The following is a 19,767-nucleotide window of genomic DNA, read 5'->3' on the forward strand; positions in this document are numbered from 1 at the left end:
AGAGAATTTTTTTCTTCTCTTTTTCCTTTTGTGGGATAACAAAGCCTTCCTTTTAAAAAAAAAATTGCAGGCTGGACACTCACAACTTTTCATTCATGGAAAATAGCTGCTCTTTTAAAACTATCATTTTACCTAATTTTGATTGTTCACGTATACTTTCAAAGGAAGTGTGCCCTTTCCCTCTAGCTAAATTACTATCATATCCAACTTGTCCACTCCCTTAATAGATTTCTCCAAATATTATTTCAGTAACTTATTTTTACAAACAGTGAACTTTACAAGGGATTAAGAACAAAGCTTGTATATCAGCAAAATCATGGAGCAGAGTTCTCCTTGAACTTCACAACATAAAGCTAAAGGTTTAGAGTTGAATTTTTGAATGTCTGTTGAAGAACATTCTATGTTGCTAATTGTGCAACTTTCACCTCACCAAATATTCATGTGTTGACTGACTCAGTAGAAAAAATGTTTTTTTAGGTCAAAAACTTCTTGTCTTTCAGCATTTTAGCTAGGGCTGCCATAAGTCCTGATTTTCCTGGAACCAGCCTTTGAAAATTGCATCCTGGATAATTTTTCAGAAATCAGCAACGGGGGTTAAATCATGTCAAAAATGCCTTTAAAAATGATTGTAGCTTTACTAAAAAAAAAAAAATCTCAAAAACTTTAGTTCCCCTACAAAGAAAACCTCAACAACTGTGTCCCGATTTTCACTTTTGCAGATATGGCAACCCTAATTTTAGTCAACTTTGCATTCATACTTTTATTTGCTCCTGATTTGTTTACCTTAGAAATATAAATAAGGCCTTCCAGTCATTTCCCATAGAAGAGGATGTTCTGAAACATTCTTATCAGAGGATGTTCTACATCATTTCTCTTTTTGGCATATCTATTTATAGTTGCTGATTTCCTAACACAAAGGACATAAGGACATGCAGAAGATGAACACAAATGTTTAGGCATTCTGAATTTGTCATCTATTATCGGGAAACAGTACAGACACAATAAAGGGACATAGCAATATCTGACAGGGCTGAATATGATGTTTGCTTGAAATAATCCCTTGTTTTACATGTTCTTGAACAAATAGGAAAAAACCCCACATTTTGGGGGGGGGGGCGCGATCAGTGTACTGAAAAATATTGGGACTATATTTCATACATTACAGTTAAGCAAGTATTTCCTACACAGATTATATCCATAAAGAGAAATGTTTGGTATGAAATAACTGCAATTTAAGCAATAGCCTACACACTATCTCCATCTTTTATCTTCAGTTCCTCCAACTTCTTGGGCTATTCAGATTGCACCTTTGTAGCGTAGAGGTAGGGTTCCCAAATTGTGGTCCATGGGTACTTCATTTAGGTGGCCTACAACATGACTATAAAAAGACAATTGAAAAATAATTCAGCAACTAGCACAGTATATTACAATTGCTACAAAAGGCAGAAAACTTGTTAGGTGGTCCACCAAGACCCTCATGTGGTCTGTCAGGGGCAGGGGAAATCTGGAGCCACTGGTGTAGAGGCCGTCATGTGGATAAGCATATGAACCTTACTTGATCTGCAGAATATTTTTGTCAGCTGGAAAAAGCTTTTCCCCAGGCAACATCCAAACAGGCATGTGGTCTTTCCTTCACTTAGCATGTTGAACCTGTCAAAAAAAAATCTTCTCCCCCATCTACTTAATTTTCTAAGCTTGACCAGATTCAAACTTCGCCAATGATAAGTGGGAGAAAGTGGGTGATAGGCAAAACAAAAAGGGAAAAAAATGCATGGAGCTCTATCTGCCCCCCCCCAACAAACATGAACTAGAAATGCAGACACAGAGCGAGCGAGCGAGCGCGCGCACACACACACACACACACAGAGAGAGCGAGCGCTTGGTGGCATTGGTGATTACTTGGACTGGTTATTGCATTGATAGCTTTTCTTGTGCTGGATGAGCAGCACATCCAACCACAATAGCTCTATTCACATGCTGAGTGAATACATGGGGATCACACTCAGGAGTAGCTATACCTTCAGGGTTTATGTGAAAGGGCCCTGCCACACACATAGACCCACTATACCCAATCGAGAACTCTGGCCGATACGGGTTACAAATCCAGTGCAAGCAGATTCCCTTAAACTGGGTTGGTTGGTTTTTTCCTGGTTGATTGCTGCCTCTTCCTGCATGCATGGGAGAGTGGTAACATTAGTTTCAACATGTGAGTGGAACCTACAAAAACTGGCACCATGGGAGCATGGTTAAAGTCCCCCCATAGGATACATAGGTCATGCATTAATGATGATCCTGAAAGTTAAGGTACCATATTTCGTATCAGAGTTTGTTATTGCCAGTGTATTTGATTGATCACAGTTTCTAAAAAACCCTGGATTTGATCCAATTTATTTTGCATCACGTTTTGTTAAAAAGAAAAAGAGTCCCCTTCTCAAACCTGTTGGGTCACTCCAAACCTCTGAAACTAATTTCATAAGAGATCACAAGATGAAAGCAACCTATCAGTAGTTATTTTAAAGATAGAAAAGTGATATGCTTATTTCTCAAGATGCTACTCTAGAGTTTGCATTTTCACAGCCTACAAGAATTTGCTCAGTCCCTGGAAATCTCATTTATTGAAATGACAATTGTTCTGATGAAGCAGATCTACTCAATGTCAATTCTTTACACATTTACATTGCATGGAAAATTTTGCATCCTCCTCTAGAGTACCAGTCTTGTGCGCAGATAAGTAACACAATTGAGGAGCCAGAAGGCCTGACAGTAGTAAATGAATTGGATAAAGAGAAGAGGCTGAGCAGAGCCTAGTTTGAAAGAACTATTGTGAATGTGTCCATAATTTCATTTCAGCTTCAGCAGTAAATTCTTAATTATGTTTTGCAGGATATGAACGATTACTCCCCAGTATTTAGCAAACCTCTGTACAGGGGCATGGTTGCTCCTGATGCAATCAAGGGCACGGTTATAACAACAGTTGAAGCTGAGGATCTGGACCCTCCGGTAAGGAAAACAATTTTTTTTTCTTAATACCCTGCACCCAGGAGAGATTTCTTTAAAAGCCGCATAAGTGCCCTTAATCCTCTGAACAACATAAGTGATTACTATGATTTATTTTTATTTATTTTAACCCAGCAGTGGCTCCTATGCATTTTTATGCCAGCCTATCCTCTGGCTTGAGCACTTCAATTATTGTTCTCAAGACGGATAAAGCCATAATGCAGAGTTCTTTTTTACTTCTCCCCAGCTCCCCAATGCCTCCTTCCTCCCTGCTCCGCTTTCTTTTCTTATGGAACAATTTATATGTGAAATCCTTATCAAGGTTTAGTGTGTTGATGATAAACAGGAAAACGCAAGGGGTGGGCCTGCATTTGGAACAGCTTTGTGGCTCCAACAGAAAACAAAGCAAAACTTTTGAAGGGCTGTTATTTCCTTGATTTGCTGTTATTGTAAGCCTCCAAGCATGAAAAGTGTTGTGTGTGTGTGTGTGAAGAAATAAAACACCGCATTAAAAAATCCTTTTGTTAATATAATGTAAGAATATAGCAGCGCAGATTTGTTGGAATCAGTTTTCCCAGCAGCATCTGGGTTTCAGTCTGGCATTCGATTGACAGAGTTGTATTATATCCCATGGGTAAACTCTGATTTGTTGGTCAAAGCACTGATCTTAGAATCATAGAATTGCAGAGCCGGAAGTGGTTATGAGGGTTATCTAGTCCAACCCCCTGCAATGCAAGAATCTTTTTGCCCTGTGTAGGACTCAAACCAATGACCATGAGATCAAAAATCTCATCCTCTACCGACTCAGCTATCTCACATTCTAGGGAGCTTAAAGGGAAAAGCTCAGTAGTTGTCAGACTGGTCAACATTCACAGGGAATATGCATGTATTCCCAGTCTGTCACTAGTGGGAACATGACAGTCCCATGCAGTGCTTTTTTTTTCCTAAAAGAAAAATGTTTTGGGGTACTCTCATTTTCTTACTCATATTGAAATACTGCCCCTCAATGAGGCCAAACTTAGATTCACAAAATGTTTAGGGGTATACGTACTCCTGTGTCCCCCCAGAAAAAAGCACTGGTCCAGTGTTATAGGTCCTGCCTTGGGCAAATTTCATGTAGGAACAATCCCTGCCTCTGGGGGTGTGGGGGGAACTTTCTGCAAAATAGTTACTTTCCCCCACTGGTCAGAATCTAGTCGTTTTCTCCTAGTAGATTGTATCTCTGCAGTCTTCAGTAATCTCCTTCTAACTATGGACAGTGACCACAACATTATTCCAGGTTACGCAAATGGTTGAAAATGTTGGCAGAGGATGGGAAAGAGAGACTCCCCTCTACTCTCCCTAAACATCTTGTTACCAAAGCCAGCAGATAATGCTGTTTTTAAAAGGGATGAGTGTTTTGGGGTTTTGTAGCACTAGCCTTTTTTGGATTTAAGGGATTTCCTGAGATCTAATCCATAGAGGAATTGAAGTTTATCCCATCACAGGAGCCTGTTTGTAGAAGGGCTCTGCATGATCAACACCATGTTTAATGTAGGTATTAGGATACAGCAGTGATTTATCTTGACTAGCATTTCTGTACAGGGACCGCGAAAAGTGCTACTGTGGCAGTAAGGTAAAAGAAGCCACAAAACAGTTGTGAAAATATTAATTTTCCTCTTTGTTATGAAATCCTAGCTTTTGACAGAGGGTTGTGGACATCTTCAGCATTCCACTGAAGACTAAATCAAACATGTCTCTAAATGGGCTTTAGAGCTGGCAGTTGGAAGAAGCCATTTATGCTATCTAGTAATTTTTCGTTGGCAAAGTGCCTTGAGCTGACATTTGTCCCATCAGTTTGAGAATAAGTGAACTTGCCCATTATTATTGTGCTTGTCCCTCCTGTATCTTCTCTACCTCCCTTCACATTAAATTCTAGCATAGTCAGAGTGGCATTTTTTATTGTCTTTAGAGGAAGACGGGGGGGGGGGTTGGGCGGGGGACTGCTTATTTACTGCAGAGAGCATAATGCCACTGAAGGACACCAAGTAATTGTAGCCAATCTTATCAAAACCTGCTAAGCTTCAAAATAGTCATTCAATAGCAGTCTATTAGCAGGGGGTGAAATAGAGCCATTAGGACAACCAAGGAGAGTGTGCATAATTTTCTAGCTTTATTTATAAGTAAATAAGCCTGGAGATGAGGTGTTAAGGGAGCCTCGGGGATACTTTATTTACACATTCCTGCTGGCAAAGCAGGAAAAATACTTTCCCTTTTCACTTTTTCATACCATATTGATGAGTACGATTTTGGAGTCTGCAGAGAAACACAAATGATAAAGATCAGATAGTTTCCTCAATTATAGCTATAGAGCAAGGGTTAGGAACTTCTGGCCTATGAGCCTGGGATAGGTCCCAAGAAGGCCCACAAGGCCATTTCACACAAACCATAACCACTTCCCATGCTCCAGATATCAGGTGTGGGGCAGGTAATGATGTAGCTACAAAGGAAGAATTGGGAACTTAAAGTGAGCATCTGATTATTCCTTTCCTTGCTGTTAGCAGTAACGGCACCAGGATAATATTTGACAGGGACCACAGAAGGAGCAAAGCATATTTATAGGTGAGTGAGAAAGAAAACTAACAGCATATGTGAATGACAGGTGAACAGAAATGAGGGGCAGGTTGGTGGGACAAGTTCCTTGTTGGCACTTGCCCACCTGTCTATGTTTTCATCTGCTTCCCTATATCTGTTTTATTTTCTTCGAGAATTTTTGGTGGGGGTTGATTTTCATTATATATTGTATTTTTAAACAATATTTTGTCTGTAAACCATGCACGGAATAATTATTGATGGCCAGTTATATAATTTCCATTGTTAGACTTTTAAAAATGCAGTATAAAAGTTAAGATTCCTAACTGCTCAAAATCCAGTATTACAATATAAGCCATGCTAAGAATTAAAAGTTAATGATCTCGTGAAAACTGCAATAAGAAGTGCAAAAGCCAAGTAATCAGAAACAAGCTTAAAATAAAGAAAGGAGGCTGATCAAATTCATTTATAATCTAGATAATTAAAACCAAAGTAGCAGGCAAAATACATTAACATGTAGGAATAAACTTTCGTAAGTGCTTGGTCATCTAGTGAGGCAGTTAGGAACATCTCAAGGCAAAGAGTTTCCAAACCTACACCACTCACCAAAAACAAATTTCATACTCATTCCCAGTAAGAGGGAGAGAGAGAGACCACCCAGTCTAAAGGAGAGTCTGAAGTTATTCCCACATGTTTAAAATAGCCCTGGCCGTTGCCTTTGCTGTCCACCTAAAGCAGTGACACCCAAATGAAACTAAGACATTCACATTTCAGAGAGAAAGAGAAGCATGCATTTCTGATGTGGATTTCCAGTTTTTAGTTGTGGTTTGCAGGGAGCCTTCATCAGAAAGGCCCCTTCCCCAACATCCTCTTCTCTCATGTATGGATCTACCCCTCTCTTACATTGTTGCTGTCAACCATGGTTTAGTAATACAGTGGTACCTCAGGTTAAGTACTTAATTCATTCCGGAGGTTCGTACTTAACCTGAAACTGTTCTTAACTTGAAGCACCACTTTAGCTAATGGGGCCTCCTGCTGCTGCCGCACCGCTGGAGCCCGATTTCTGTTCTCATCCTGAAGCAAAGTTCTTAACCTGAAGCACTATTTCTGGGTTAGCGGAGTCTTTAACCTGAAGCATATGTAACCTGAAGCGTATGTAACCTGAGGTACCACTGTACATTTGAACTGACACTAGACCCCTGAACCAATATTTGTGAACCCGCTTCTAACCCTTACTGTGGACTGGTTTTTTTTTAGTGTTGCTTAGATTTGGCAAGGTACAGATGTAATGCTACTCTATGGTTTAAGTCTGACCAGTTAAGCGAAAGGACATTTTTGCAGTGTAGGTTCTTTGGGTCGATTCCTCATTTACAAACCAGTGCTTTGAACTGAGGTACCGCTCTGGCGGGAAGGTAAACAGCGTTTCAGTGCACTGCTCTGGTTAGCCAGAAGCGGATTAATCATGCTGGCCATATGACCCGGAAGCCGTACGCCGGCTCCCTCGGCCAGTAAAGCGCGATGAGCGCCGCAACCCTCAGAGTCATCCGTGACTGGACCTAATGGTCAGGGGTCCCTTTGCCTTTTACTATTATGTCTGTGCTGGGCTGCTCACTGTTCCATAGACACTATAGCTTGGGTGTGGGGGGGCGTGTATGGATACAATTCCTTTTGTGAGACACTAACCACACATTTTTATTGTAATGCTTGTGGCATTTCCATTTTTAATTCTTTGGAAATTGAAGCTTTGAAGCCCTGATCTTTGGTGTTTATGCAAGGAAGTAAATCCTATGGAGTTCAATGGAGCCAATTGCCATTTAAGAACACATAACATCATGCTGTTAGTTAATATAAAGATTCTTAATCTGGCAGCACTCACCCCTTCAAAGCATTTGTGGAGGATGATAGCGGTAGCCTTTTTTATGTGCTAAAGCACATCAAGTCAATGCATAGCTTATGTCTTTTTCTTAGCATAGGATATAACACCTCTTCTGTTATAAATGTGCTCCAACCCAGGGTTCTAAAATGTTTGATGTTCACAACAGAAGCAAGCATGCTTTCTGAATGACTTGAAGCAACATAAACAGATAATGAATGTGACAGATAATGAAAGCAAGTTTATTAAAATAAAATAAAAAATCCATGCTAAATCTTCCTTTGATGATCTTTGTCAATCAATTGCAACTTTGCCAATAACTATAATATCCTGGTGTTGTTTTCTAAAATGATGGAAGAAAAGTAGCTTCCTCAGAAATAATGATCTCATGCCAGCTTTATGAATTCAATAACTAATTACCTAATGTGCTGATGCTTAATGATAATTGTAGGTTTTAGTCATTGGAACAGAGTGTGATTGTTGCTATTCTGAACCACATTATCTGGGTTTGAGTAATTGCTTGCTAATTATATTTTGTAAAAACATTATTAAATCAGGTTTCCGCCTGACATTAAGAATATAATCATCTTAGTGCCTTCTGATCTCATTGGAATACCTTATGTTTGAAAGGATCTAAAAATTACCTATTCCAGTAATATATGATTTCTTAAATTCTGGTACATTAGAAGCCCTTTTTAGGTGTTCACAAAATGTACATGTGCTCACCCTATCCTCACTATGCCTGTGTATTCGGGTTCCACCCCATCTCTCCTGACATGTAAAAGTATGCAGTAAAATGTTAACTGCTGAGGAAGAACCAGTGGTTGAGCACCCAGGATGCATGCAGTGGGTCCCAGGTTCAGTCCCTGGTATATCCAGGCAAAGCTGGGAGGGACCACTTCCTGAAACCCTGGATAGCTGTTGCCATTCAGTGTAGACAATTCTGAACTAGATGGGCCAGTGGTCTGACTCAAGGCAGCTTCCTACGTTTTCTCCCATATTCAATGCACAAAGAGAAGAAGTACCAGCAGTAATAAACCAATGAGAGAACAAATGGCCTCTTTGCAATGCCCTGTAGGAAGCCGTCATGTGCCTTCTATTGAAATGTTGTATCATTTCTGCAAGCTGAGCCAGAGCCTGCAAAATGTCAATCAGACCCATCTTCCAAATACTTTTGGGGGTTGCAGTTCACCACAAGGAACTGATTAGAGTTCTGAAGGCTCGTCACGTTAACTCTGGAATTGTTAGAAAAGAGAACAAGTTGCTTTCCATGTCTCCTGATCTGTCTCTTTTCTCTTCTATATATGTGGTAGAATTTCAATATATGGAATTACTGCCATTCTTTGAGTTGCCTTTCTCAATTTACACCCATGCGGAATGGAAAGTCATATATAGTTTGATTTCAGAGCAGCATTGGATGGTAGTTCTCTTTCCCCTTCCTGGAAATGCCATGTTTAGGATGTAATTTATTTTCTTCTGAGGCTGCAGTATCACCGACAAGGTTTGATATAGTGAACTTTAACATGTAAGTCTAGAAAAAAACCATAGTGCAGTTATTTAGTTTACTTTGTCTGTGATACAGAATTCAGGTAGCTGATTTGCAGAAGGCTTATATGAATCAACCGTATAATAAGCAAACGTGCAGAAGCCAAGTCAAGTGGGAAGACTTGGCGAATAGTCATCATACCTCATTATGGCATGCAGGAGCCATCTCATGAAGCAGAATCTCTTCTCCGTGAAAGAAAACAACACAGCTAAATTTGTACTCTCTGTGCCCATGTTCTTTTGATGTTTTTTGTAAAAAAAGAAGAAAAGCTCAACAAAAATAAACAAGGTCTCCATAACAGAAGGAAATTGCTCAAGTAAAATTTATAGTAATTGATCTGCCTAGTATTGCCTCTGTCTACCACTGGCATAAGGTCCTCAGAACGTTGCCCAGAAGGTAAATGAGGTCCTATAGAATGACATAGAAAAGCCACATATAGAGGATGGAAACCACTGAAAAGCAAAACAACCACACACAAAGACGTCACATATGTGTTGCATAGCTTGCATATACAGTTGCTTCAGCAGCTCCTGTCTCTAGGACATATTGTTTATGAACTTACAGTAATTAACACACATACCTAAAAATCCTTGTAATCAGTTTTGTATTCTGATTTACAGGAGATGGCATGAGAGGGACTCTGCAAAATTGTTAAACATTTGTCTTTCTATTAGCTCCTCTTGCTACTAATAATTTTAGTATGTTTTTGACGGTGTGTGCAGAATTAATCAAATCCCAGGGCTTTACCCTTCTGATGGGACAATAATTCCAATCTGCTTCTCTGAGGATTTCTTGATGACAGCAAAAAAATTCCCTGGTGGCTGCAGTTTCTGACTGACCTCGAAGCATCTGGCACCTCACATGGTGACAAGAGAATGCGATGTCAGGAATGGCGTGTTATGTTTTAGTGAGGACAGGATATGACAGTGATGAGGTAGCACACGTTATAATAGCTATTCCTATGAGGATTTTGTAAATAATAAGATGAAAAGTGATACAAAAAACCCCTCTCAACACTAATTTTCCATATGGAATGTAAGCAGCATATGTGGGGCCCATAAGCGCCAGTGGTGCTAAACAAACAACTCTGAAACTGAAGCGTTTGTATAAAAATCTGGTTCTAGATGTGACTGAGGAGAAAGTGAGTTTCATGGAACCATTCATCACCCATGAACTTGTAGGGGCTTTCAGGGAGACTAAAAAGTTTCTAAACTTGCCAGGGGAGTACCATGTAGGTCAGGGGTTCCCAAACTGTGGTCTGCAAGTCTCATAAACCACATCTATGAGCTTCATACAGGTGGTCTACAAGATGTCTATAAAAATGCAATTAAGAATCATACAGTATCTCTAGCATCTACAATGGCTACAACAGGCCAAAAAAATCATTAAGTGGTCCACCAAGAACCTAGAGCACTTTTCAAGTGATCCGTGGGTTGGTGGGGGAGTTTGGGAACCACTGGTGGAGATACAATGCAAGAGAGTGTTCCTGTCATTCTTTTGAAAAAGGGTTTCTGCCTTTCATGCACAAGTGAACTTCTATAAGCAGGAGCAGCCTCGTGGCTTTCCACACTGAGGATAACCCAGTGGGAACAACACTGTGCCATGGCATAGCATTAAAAAAAATAAAAAGTTGCGTGTCCCAACTCAGCTGTGATTGTTCTACAAATATTGGATCTGCATATGACTTTTAAAACTTGTTCCAGGCCCTTCCAGTGTGCCAGCTTTATGATACCTATTCCCTATAGATCCCATATCTGGCTAAATGGTTGTGTATTCTCCAAATGTGTACTTCAGCATTCTCTATTATGGCACAAAGGGGGCACATTCCTCTGACTGCTTGCAGCAAGATGGTTTGGACTTGGCCCTCCCAATCCCCTTTCTCTGTTTCACCTCCATGATGTGAATTAATGCCTGTGTTGTATTGGGGGGGATATAAAACACCCTGAAATCAAAACAGGGATGAAGTGTCTGTGACCTTCCAGGTGTTGTTGGACTAGGTAAAGGTAAAGGGACCCCTGACCATTAGGTCCAGTCGTGGCCGACTCTGGGGTTGCGGGGCTCATCTCGCTTTATTAGCCGAGGGAGCCGGCGTACAGTTTCCAGGTCATGTGGCCAGCATGACTAAGCCGCTTCTGGCGAACCAGAGCAGCACATGGAAACGCCGTTTACCTTCCCGCCAGAGTGGTACCTATTTATCTACTTGCACTTTGAAGTGCTTTCGAACTGCTAGGTTGGCAGGAGCAGGGACCGAGCAACGGGAGCTCACCCCGTTAAGGGGGTTCGAACCGCCGACCTTCTGATTGGCAAGTCCTAGGCTCTGTGGTTTAACCCACAGCGCCACCCATGTCTCTGATGTTGTTGGACTACAGCCCCCATAATCCCTGGCCATGGGCAGTGCTGGCTTTGGCTGATGGAAGTCCAGCAGCATCTTGAGAGCTATAGGTTCTCCGTCCCTAAAATAAAGCAATAACTAAATCAGTGAATTGGCTGGTTGGTTGGTGGTCATGCTCTATATGATTCACTTCCAAAATTCGCGATCAGTTTTGCAAAAGAAACAAAAGGTTGTCTTATTACCTAAATGCAACCAGATTCCATTTAAATGTCTACATCTTTCTTAATAACACAAAACATCAAATACCAATTTTCACTGACGTTTTCATTAACATGATTGGTTGCCACAAGCTGCGTTTACTAATATGATGCAAAATAGTTTTGTTGTTATTGATCACATATTCATTGATGCTTGCCATCTCATAACCATCAATAAGTATAACAATGAATTTACTCACAGGGAAAACAGCACAGGGATAATAAAGATTGAAAACAACTAAACCAGTTGCTTACTTACAAAGGGAAAAGTAGAAAATTGCATCAGTAAAGATTTTGCTTCACAATCCAACTGACACCTCAGCTGAATAACATGAACGCCGGCCCTGGCCTGGTGGAATGCTCTGTCACAAGAGACCAGGGCCCTGCGGGATTTGACATCTTTTCACAGGGCCTGAAAGATGGAGCTGTTCCACCAGGCCTTTGGTTGGGGTTCAGTCTGACTCCCCTTTCCCCCATAAGAACTTGCATGAAAGTGGCCTCCCAACTTTTTCTCACAGGCTCATATAAGATCAGCATAAACAGTTGGGCCTGGTGAGCATTTAAGGTCCCCAACCCTAATCTGTGGCTTGCCATCTGATTGGATTTTACTCTGATCCTGATCTGATTTTAGGATGTATTTTAATTGATTGCCTGATTTTGTGTTAATGTGTTAAACATTTTATGTTAGCTGCTCTGAGCCCAGTTTTTGCCGGGGAGGGCAGGGTATAAATTATTATTATTATTATTATTATTATTATTAAACATATTAGTGATAGGCAAACCTTCCCAATGCATGGAATAGGCATTGTCATGGACTTCTAGTTTTCCTGCACAATGTGAGTTTTGTACTGATACCATTAGAGTCCAAAGGGAGTTAAATTTAATTCACCACTTGCCACTCTTTGTTTTAGAAAATACCTCTAGTATTTTCCTTATTATCTCAAGCCCCCCCACCATAGCATACTGCAGACCACAGTATAACATTAGTACAAATGGTACCTTCAAGTTAAGAATTATGAATATAATGAGATACATTAACTAAAGGTGTTGCATAGTTTCAGACTTAAAAAGCTCTTTTGCTTGGACCAGAATATTTCAAAATGGACTGAAAGTGTAATTCAGTTCTAGTATCAGAAGCCTTGATAATTTTTGACGAGGTGACTTCCCCCCTGATTTTTGTGTTGTAAATGGGTCTCCAAGGTAACACCCCTTTGTCGTGAGATCAGTAACCAATGTGCTTAATGTTTTTCCCCTCTGTGGCCCTGCCTCTTTCTTGTCAGTGGGCAGGTTGCTGTTGATCCTGTAGTTTTGACGGGTTTTTTTTTCTTCAAATGTCAACATAATAATATAGGGTTGTGTTTTAACATTTGGTCTCCTTTTACTGCCCATGCTGTATATACAATAACAAACCGTGTCTTTTTCTTATAGGGGACACCAGCAAGTTGGGTGAGGTATAAAGTGGATGTGGTCCAGTTCCCTTACAGTGCAAGTATCTTTGATGTTGAAGAAGATTCTGGACGTGTGGTTACTCGTGTGAACCTTAATGAAGAGCCCAGTACATTATTTAAGGTAATAACATCCACATATGCACTTTAATATATTGTCGCACTGGAGTGGCTACCTCCCAGCCTGAGGGCTCCATCACACTACGTAGCATTTTTTTCTGGTCCTCCACAACCCCACTGAATGGCCCCAAAAAGAAAGAAAAAATAAATCAGAGCCAGTGCTGGGTTTTCACTAGGGATGAGCAATCACAGATTCTGCTGCAGTGTCTCCAAGCTGCTCAGTTTGAAACAATTTCCAATTAAATCAGAGGGATCTACACTCAGACAAATATGTATAAAATGAGGAAGGGGGTGCCTGCAGTTCTTATTCTTATTCTTTTTTTACTTTTCCTTGTTATCAAAGCTTTGTACTGACAGTTGCTGGTTGAGGAGATCCATTAAGTTAATTAATGTTTGCAACTCAGTTTGTATTTGTCTGTTAGGATTTCAGTTGACGCTGCAGCTTTAAAAGCTCAGATTATAATGCATCATTTTACAGAAAATCGAATTCAGTGTAATTTGGGGGATGAGTGTTCGTGTGTGTGTGTGTGTGTGTGTGTGTATATTCCCTGAAGAAAATACTGGTTCAAGTTATGATAATTAATTATTCTTCTCTGATATGTTGGGTTAAAGCAGTTCCTTTTTAATCACACATTTTCTTAATTGAAAAACATGGCAGCAACCCCCAAAAAGGTATCTCAATGAGTCTGTGTACTTTAACCCACTCATCTGTCTTCTTGAAAAACACCATCTGCTTGCCATGGTTTTCTAGCTTATTTGCTTATATGTGTGTGTGAAACTATGACAGAAAGTGAAGTCGCTTCACTTTTTATAAGTAGAAGGAATGTATTTAATGGGTTTTAGGCATCTTGATACCTTTGCTTCAGGAAAATGTTGTCATGAATAAACCATTAAATTATTCTGGGACCATCAAAGATTGCAGACGTGTACCTTTCAATAATTTAAGTTCCAATCCTAAATATGCTTACTAGGGAGTAAATATCCACAGGATTGTATGCTTACTAGGAAGTAAATAGGCATAGGATTGTACTGCACATTAGTTCTAAAATAAAATTTTGAGAAGACAGAATGATACTAATGTTAAATCTCTTCATCATTTGCATCTTTGTAAAAAACACTAGAAACCAAGTTTTGAGATACAATAATGCCAGTATAATTTACACTCATTGTCTTGTTATCCTAGTATTTGCTATCTGCAGTGATTCAAATAATTGTGCTCAGGAAGTACTGAATGTAAAATTGAATGCTTTGCTTCAAAAATGTAATAGACTACAACAGATTTTGCATAAGCTTTTTTACACAGAGCTTCCTTGCCCACAAGAGCTTCTCATTCCATGCCAATGAAGACTGCAGATCTGCTGCCTCCATTACAATGAACTGGGTAGCCTATATCAACTATAGTGTATATATGTATATTGTATATACCATGGTTTTATTCTGTATTTTATGCTACGAAACACCCTGAGATCTTTGGATGAAGGGCAGTATACAAATTCAATGAATAAATAAATGAATGAATAATATGCAACAACAAAGCACACATATGGAATGGAGCAAAAGCTGTTGGTTTCTGGATTCTCTGTTTGGAAATTTATGAACTAGTATTTATTTATTTATTTATTTATTTATTTATTTATTTATTTCCCTGAGCTTTCTAGAGTTGTTTTGAGGTTCAAACACCTGTGGTGAAAGATCCAAATAACTTTTAGGGAATTGAAAATCTTTTCAGTAAGACTAGCGAAACTTCCCAGGGGACTGCAGCACACCCCTAATTAAAGTCCTTCCACTTTTTCTTTTCTTTTTTGCATAATATGCTTTAATATTTCACTGTGGTTCAGAATATTTATAGGATTAAGCTTTAGGATTAAAGAGTTAGAATTGCACTTTGGGTTCCAAACAGGCTTTTTTAAAAAAGTTTAGTTTTGTTTGTTTGTTTTGCTACTCATTTTTTATTTCAATGTTATTTTTGCCTTTAAACAAAAGTGAGTACCGTAAGTTCATAAAAAAATCAAATGCTGCAAATCTGACAGCAAAAGAAATTCAGAGTGCTTTGCAGTGATGCAGTCACCTGAGCACATCATCGTCACACCTAAAGTTGGCTAGTTCATGCAGAAACAACAAAAGGAAATGGACTCACTGGCAGGATTTGAATAAACTTTCACAATTTTATTGAATTTAAACATAGAGGATGATAATGTAAGAACATTCAATCGTATATGTACATGTAGAATACAACAAACAATGTAACAAACCAGAAGGGGAAGTTAAGGGAAGTCAGGTGGGGAGGGAGAGGATTGTAAATGTAATGGTAAGGTAGGATTGGATAATGGTATGTGATATTTGGAATTTGCAATTACAAAATCTCAATAAAAATATTAAAAATAATAATAAATTGGCTAGTCCGTGATGAAGGAATTAAGAGTTTTCTGGAGACCTGCAAAGCTTGTAGCTGTGTACTTCTACCAGAAGCCAAATGGCATGTAATATGATTGTGTGTAAGACTGGAATTGATCTTCACTATGTTTGTGTGCTTGATAGCTCGTGGTCATTGCCTATGATGATGGGGATCCTGTGAAGTTCAACACCACCACTGTAGAAATTTCAGTATTGCAACCCTCAGTAATTCCAAGGTTTACCCAGGATGAATACAGGTATAGTATGTGTTCCATTTCTACCATTACATGTGGGATAATGGTTAGAGTGTTGGACTATGACCTGGGAGAGGATGGAGCTCACTGGGTGACCTTGGGCCCGGCACCATCTCTTAGCCTAACCACAGGGTTGCTGTGACAATGAAATGGGGGGAGGAGAACCATGCATATCACCTTGAAATCATTGGAAGATAAAGGTGGTATGTAAATGTAAGGAATAAATATTTAAAATATCATCAATATTACTAAAGGGAAATGTGAGGGCAGGAGAAAGAAACTATTATTTGAACTGTCATTATGTAGGCTGTGAAAAGTATAATGTAATCAGGAAGCAAAGTTAGCACCAAGAAATAAACAGCGATTTCCTTGTCAGACTTGTGGATTGTATCCAACTTAAGTCATATAGCAGACCCATTGAAACAAATGAATTTAGCTAACTTAAACCCACTGGATCTACTCTGCCTATGGCTTAGCTGGACACAGTCTTGTGTAGTTAAATGTTATACGTTAATGACAACTACCTGTGTCTCGTTCATCTGGCTGGTTTTATTTAATTGGTTGCATTCATTCTTCAGTTCACTGATGGGCAGTTACACAGATATGAAGGGCTTATAATTGGATTATGTACCCTTTTATGGCTCCCCTTAATGTATAGAAAGGATCATAGAATCATAGGAATGTAGAGTTGGGAGGGACCTAGAGGATCATCTTGTCCAACCCCCTGCAATGCAGGAATATGTAGCTCTCCCATATGGCAATCGAACCTGCAAACTTGGTGTTATCAGCACCATGCTGTAACCAGCTGAGCTATCCAGACATTCCATGACATCAAAGGTCCAACGTCTGCTAATGTTGAGACTCCAGGTCCACCTCAGATCTCTTACCACAAAACTTGAGCTGCTAAACTGAAGTGATTGCATTGTTTTCTTATTTACCATGAAACCATTCAAAAATGTAATGGCATTATTTTCATAGCCACTTCATTTATATACCACTTTGCCATGTATATTATGCTCAAAACATCTAGAACAAAGCAAAACCAGAACAATTATGCAACGAGAGGGACAGAATTCTGGGATAGTTAATAGGATGTGTCAGAGCAAGCAGAGAAATAAAATAATTTGTTGATTGAAGCTAAAGCATGTGAGGAGTAGAGTTGTTATGCTAGGTTGCAGGGAATTATAAGAAAGATCCCTATTGTGCTGTATTGTTAGTTCTGAATATAGCTGCTTTTCCATTGATCCATTTTTCATATACCTGCATGGCTTGTATGGCATTGGACACTTATTTGCCTGTGATTCTAGCTATGTGAATCACAGGCAAATAAGTTACACAATTTACACAGGAACTGGTAGGCATGGACACATCAGCATTTGGATAATTGGGTGCTTTAACAAAGAAGATGAGTTCATTAAATGATGTGCTCTGCTGCTTATGGATTCATTCAGAATTTGACAGTGGCATGTTTTTAGCATCGCTGTGACTGTAATCTGTACATGTGCAAAATTAATTTGAAGTTAAGAAAAAGGAATCTTTCTGGGGGAAAGGAACGCAGAAGTCCTTCTAACTCTTTCTAGCATTATAAAATGTGCAAAGGCCAGATGTAAAATTAAACCTAAAGCATAGAATCATAGAATCATAGAGTTGGAAGAGACCACAAGGGCCATCGAGTCCAACCCCCTGCCAAGCAGGAAACACCATCAGAGCACTCCTGACATATGGTTGTCAAGCCTCTGCTTAAAGACCTCCAAAGAAGGAGACTCCACCACACACCTTGGCAGCAAATTCCACTGTCGAACAGCTCTTACTGTCAGGAAGTTCTTCCTAATGTTTAGGTGGAATCTTTTTTCTTGTAGTTTGGAACCATTGCTCCGTGTCCGCTTCTCTGGAGCAGCAGAAAACAACCTTTCTCCCTCCTCTATGTGACATCCTTTTATATATTTGAACATGGCTATCATATCACCCCTTAACCTCCTCTTCTCCAGGCTAAACATGACCAGCTCCCTTAGCCGTTCTTCATAAGGCATCGTTTCCAGGCCTTTGACCATTTTGGTTGCCCTCCTCTGGACACGTTCCAGTTTGTCAGTGTCCTTCTTGAACTGTGGTTAAATTAATTAACTGTGGTTAAATTAATATCTGGTTGTGTGTGTGTGTGTTTAGAAATGGCATCCTCTTGTGATTAATTACCCTTTTAAAAAAAGTAAAAGATCAAAGGTACCTTGGATTTTTGTTAATTAATGCATATCTTGTCCTCTTACACAACTAGAAAGTCATAGTTAATAGCCATGGACTGCAATTGTAGGCAATAAATTGCTAGCTAAAGAGTGCAATCAATAGCTATTAAGTATTGCCTGTGGGCACATTTAACAGGTGTTCAAGCATTTTATGTCAAGTAAAGGAAAATAGTCACATCTTTCAAATGCATTGAAACAGCAAAGTAAACCCTAGGCTCCATTTTGGGAAATTGGTCTGTTGTTAAGGAACACTAACTTTCTGTTAAGGGCTTTATTTCTTGCAGAAAAAGTGAAATACCAAAGGTCACAGTATTCAATTGATGTTGTTGCAACATGACCTTTCTTTCTATAAGCATGATCCAGTGCACAGATTTCTAATTCACAAGAATGATCTTGACTGACCAGAATGTTCTCCTTTCTGCTCTGTTTCTATTTCCAGGCATGTGCCATATAGGGTAAGATAAAACTGTGACTGAGAAATTAGTTGTACATAACAGTTAAGGAGACAGTTTGAGTGAAGACAGATGTTAACCTTTCAAAAGGAGAGAAGCACTTTGCTTTTACTATCCTTAAAGTGTGTGTGTGTGTGTGTGTGTGTGTGTGTGTGTGTGTTCTGCTGTCAGTTCTGTCTGTGCAGTTTTGTAAACAGTTTGAAATCTTACTAAATTTCCTTCTGCAATGTGAAGTGTGAGTGTTTATACACAGAAACGTGTATGTGCCTATTTAAACAATATTTTAAAGTTAATCAACCTACTTGGCACACAATGGAGTGGACAAGATTGACTTCCTCAGCATGTGAAGCAAATTGTTATTTCACCATTCATCTTGCCTGCATGTACATCTGTGGTATAAACTATGAAGCTGTGTTCACACCACAGCTAAAAAAATGCAGTAAACATTGTCAGCTTGACTTTACATGGTGGCCAAAAATATGAAAAGTAATGGCTGGGAACTATTTTTCTGTAGCAGCCAGACAGCAATCCATGCTTTCTAAAGAAGATGGTTTTGTAAATACTAGACCCTTGTATTGCCTATGTATAAAGGTAGCCTTGATGTCAGTATCCTAAGAGAGCTCATGTATTTTTCTCTTGCTGGTTAAGGTTTCCTCTGGATAAGCACCACGGTGGTTCAAGAAAAGCTAGTTTTGCATTAAACACTAATGTTATCTATTAACCCAACAGCTTAACTATGCTTTCTTATTTATTACCAAGAAACCATGATCCTTGTTTAACTGTGGATTGTGTTACGTTTGAACCCAGCACCCTTACTTAATCATCATTTGTATGGCCATCCCACCACAGACACCGTGGGGAAACAAACCAAAGTTTTGAGAAACAAACCATGGTTTGCTTGATTTATCTGTGACACAACTCATGGTTAACTCATAGTTCAACAAACCATGGCTTAGCATTGTGTGAGAACCAAGCCAATATCTTTCCATTTCCAAGCCATTTCATCTCTTTCCTGTTCATTTTCTGTGTGGGCCCCACTTGAGTATAATGATCCCAAGAACATCTTTTGCTCTCACAAACCAAAGCATTTTCACTAGCAGGACTTTCTCTTTAAAATGCTCAAAAAGGCACAACAAATCAAAGTATTCTTCCTTAGAGGATTCTGTACAATAATACTTCTTTTCTCCTCCTTCTTTCAAAGTCAAATAACTGAATCTCAGGACACCTCCCTAAGGGAGTTTAATACAGAAGACATGAGGCATGTAATCATAGCAAGATTCTGCATCAAC

At 39.4% G+C, this 19,767-nt stretch overlaps 1 protein-coding gene across 19 annotated transcripts in view; it reads left to right on the plus strand.

Moving 5' to 3' along the window:
• Positions 1–19,767, plus strand: part of PCDH15 (protocadherin related 15) — a 647,566-nt gene that overhangs the window by 531,446 nt on the left and 96,353 nt on the right. For all 19 annotated transcript variants that reach the window (XM_079976223.1, XM_079976213.1, XM_079976221.1 and 16 more), the window contains 3 exons: positions 2,884–3,000; positions 13,005–13,145; positions 15,680–15,792. In XM_079976223.1, coding sequence (XP_079832349.1) covers positions 2,884–3,000; positions 13,005–13,145; positions 15,680–15,792 — 371 coding nt within the window. The remainder of the gene's footprint in view (positions 1–2,883; positions 3,001–13,004; positions 13,146–15,679; positions 15,793–19,767) is intronic.

This window comes from Podarcis cretensis, assembly GCF_951804945.1.
Source record: "Podarcis cretensis genome assembly, chromosome: 5".
NCBI lineage: Eukaryota > Metazoa > Chordata > Lepidosauria > Squamata > Lacertidae > Podarcis > Podarcis cretensis.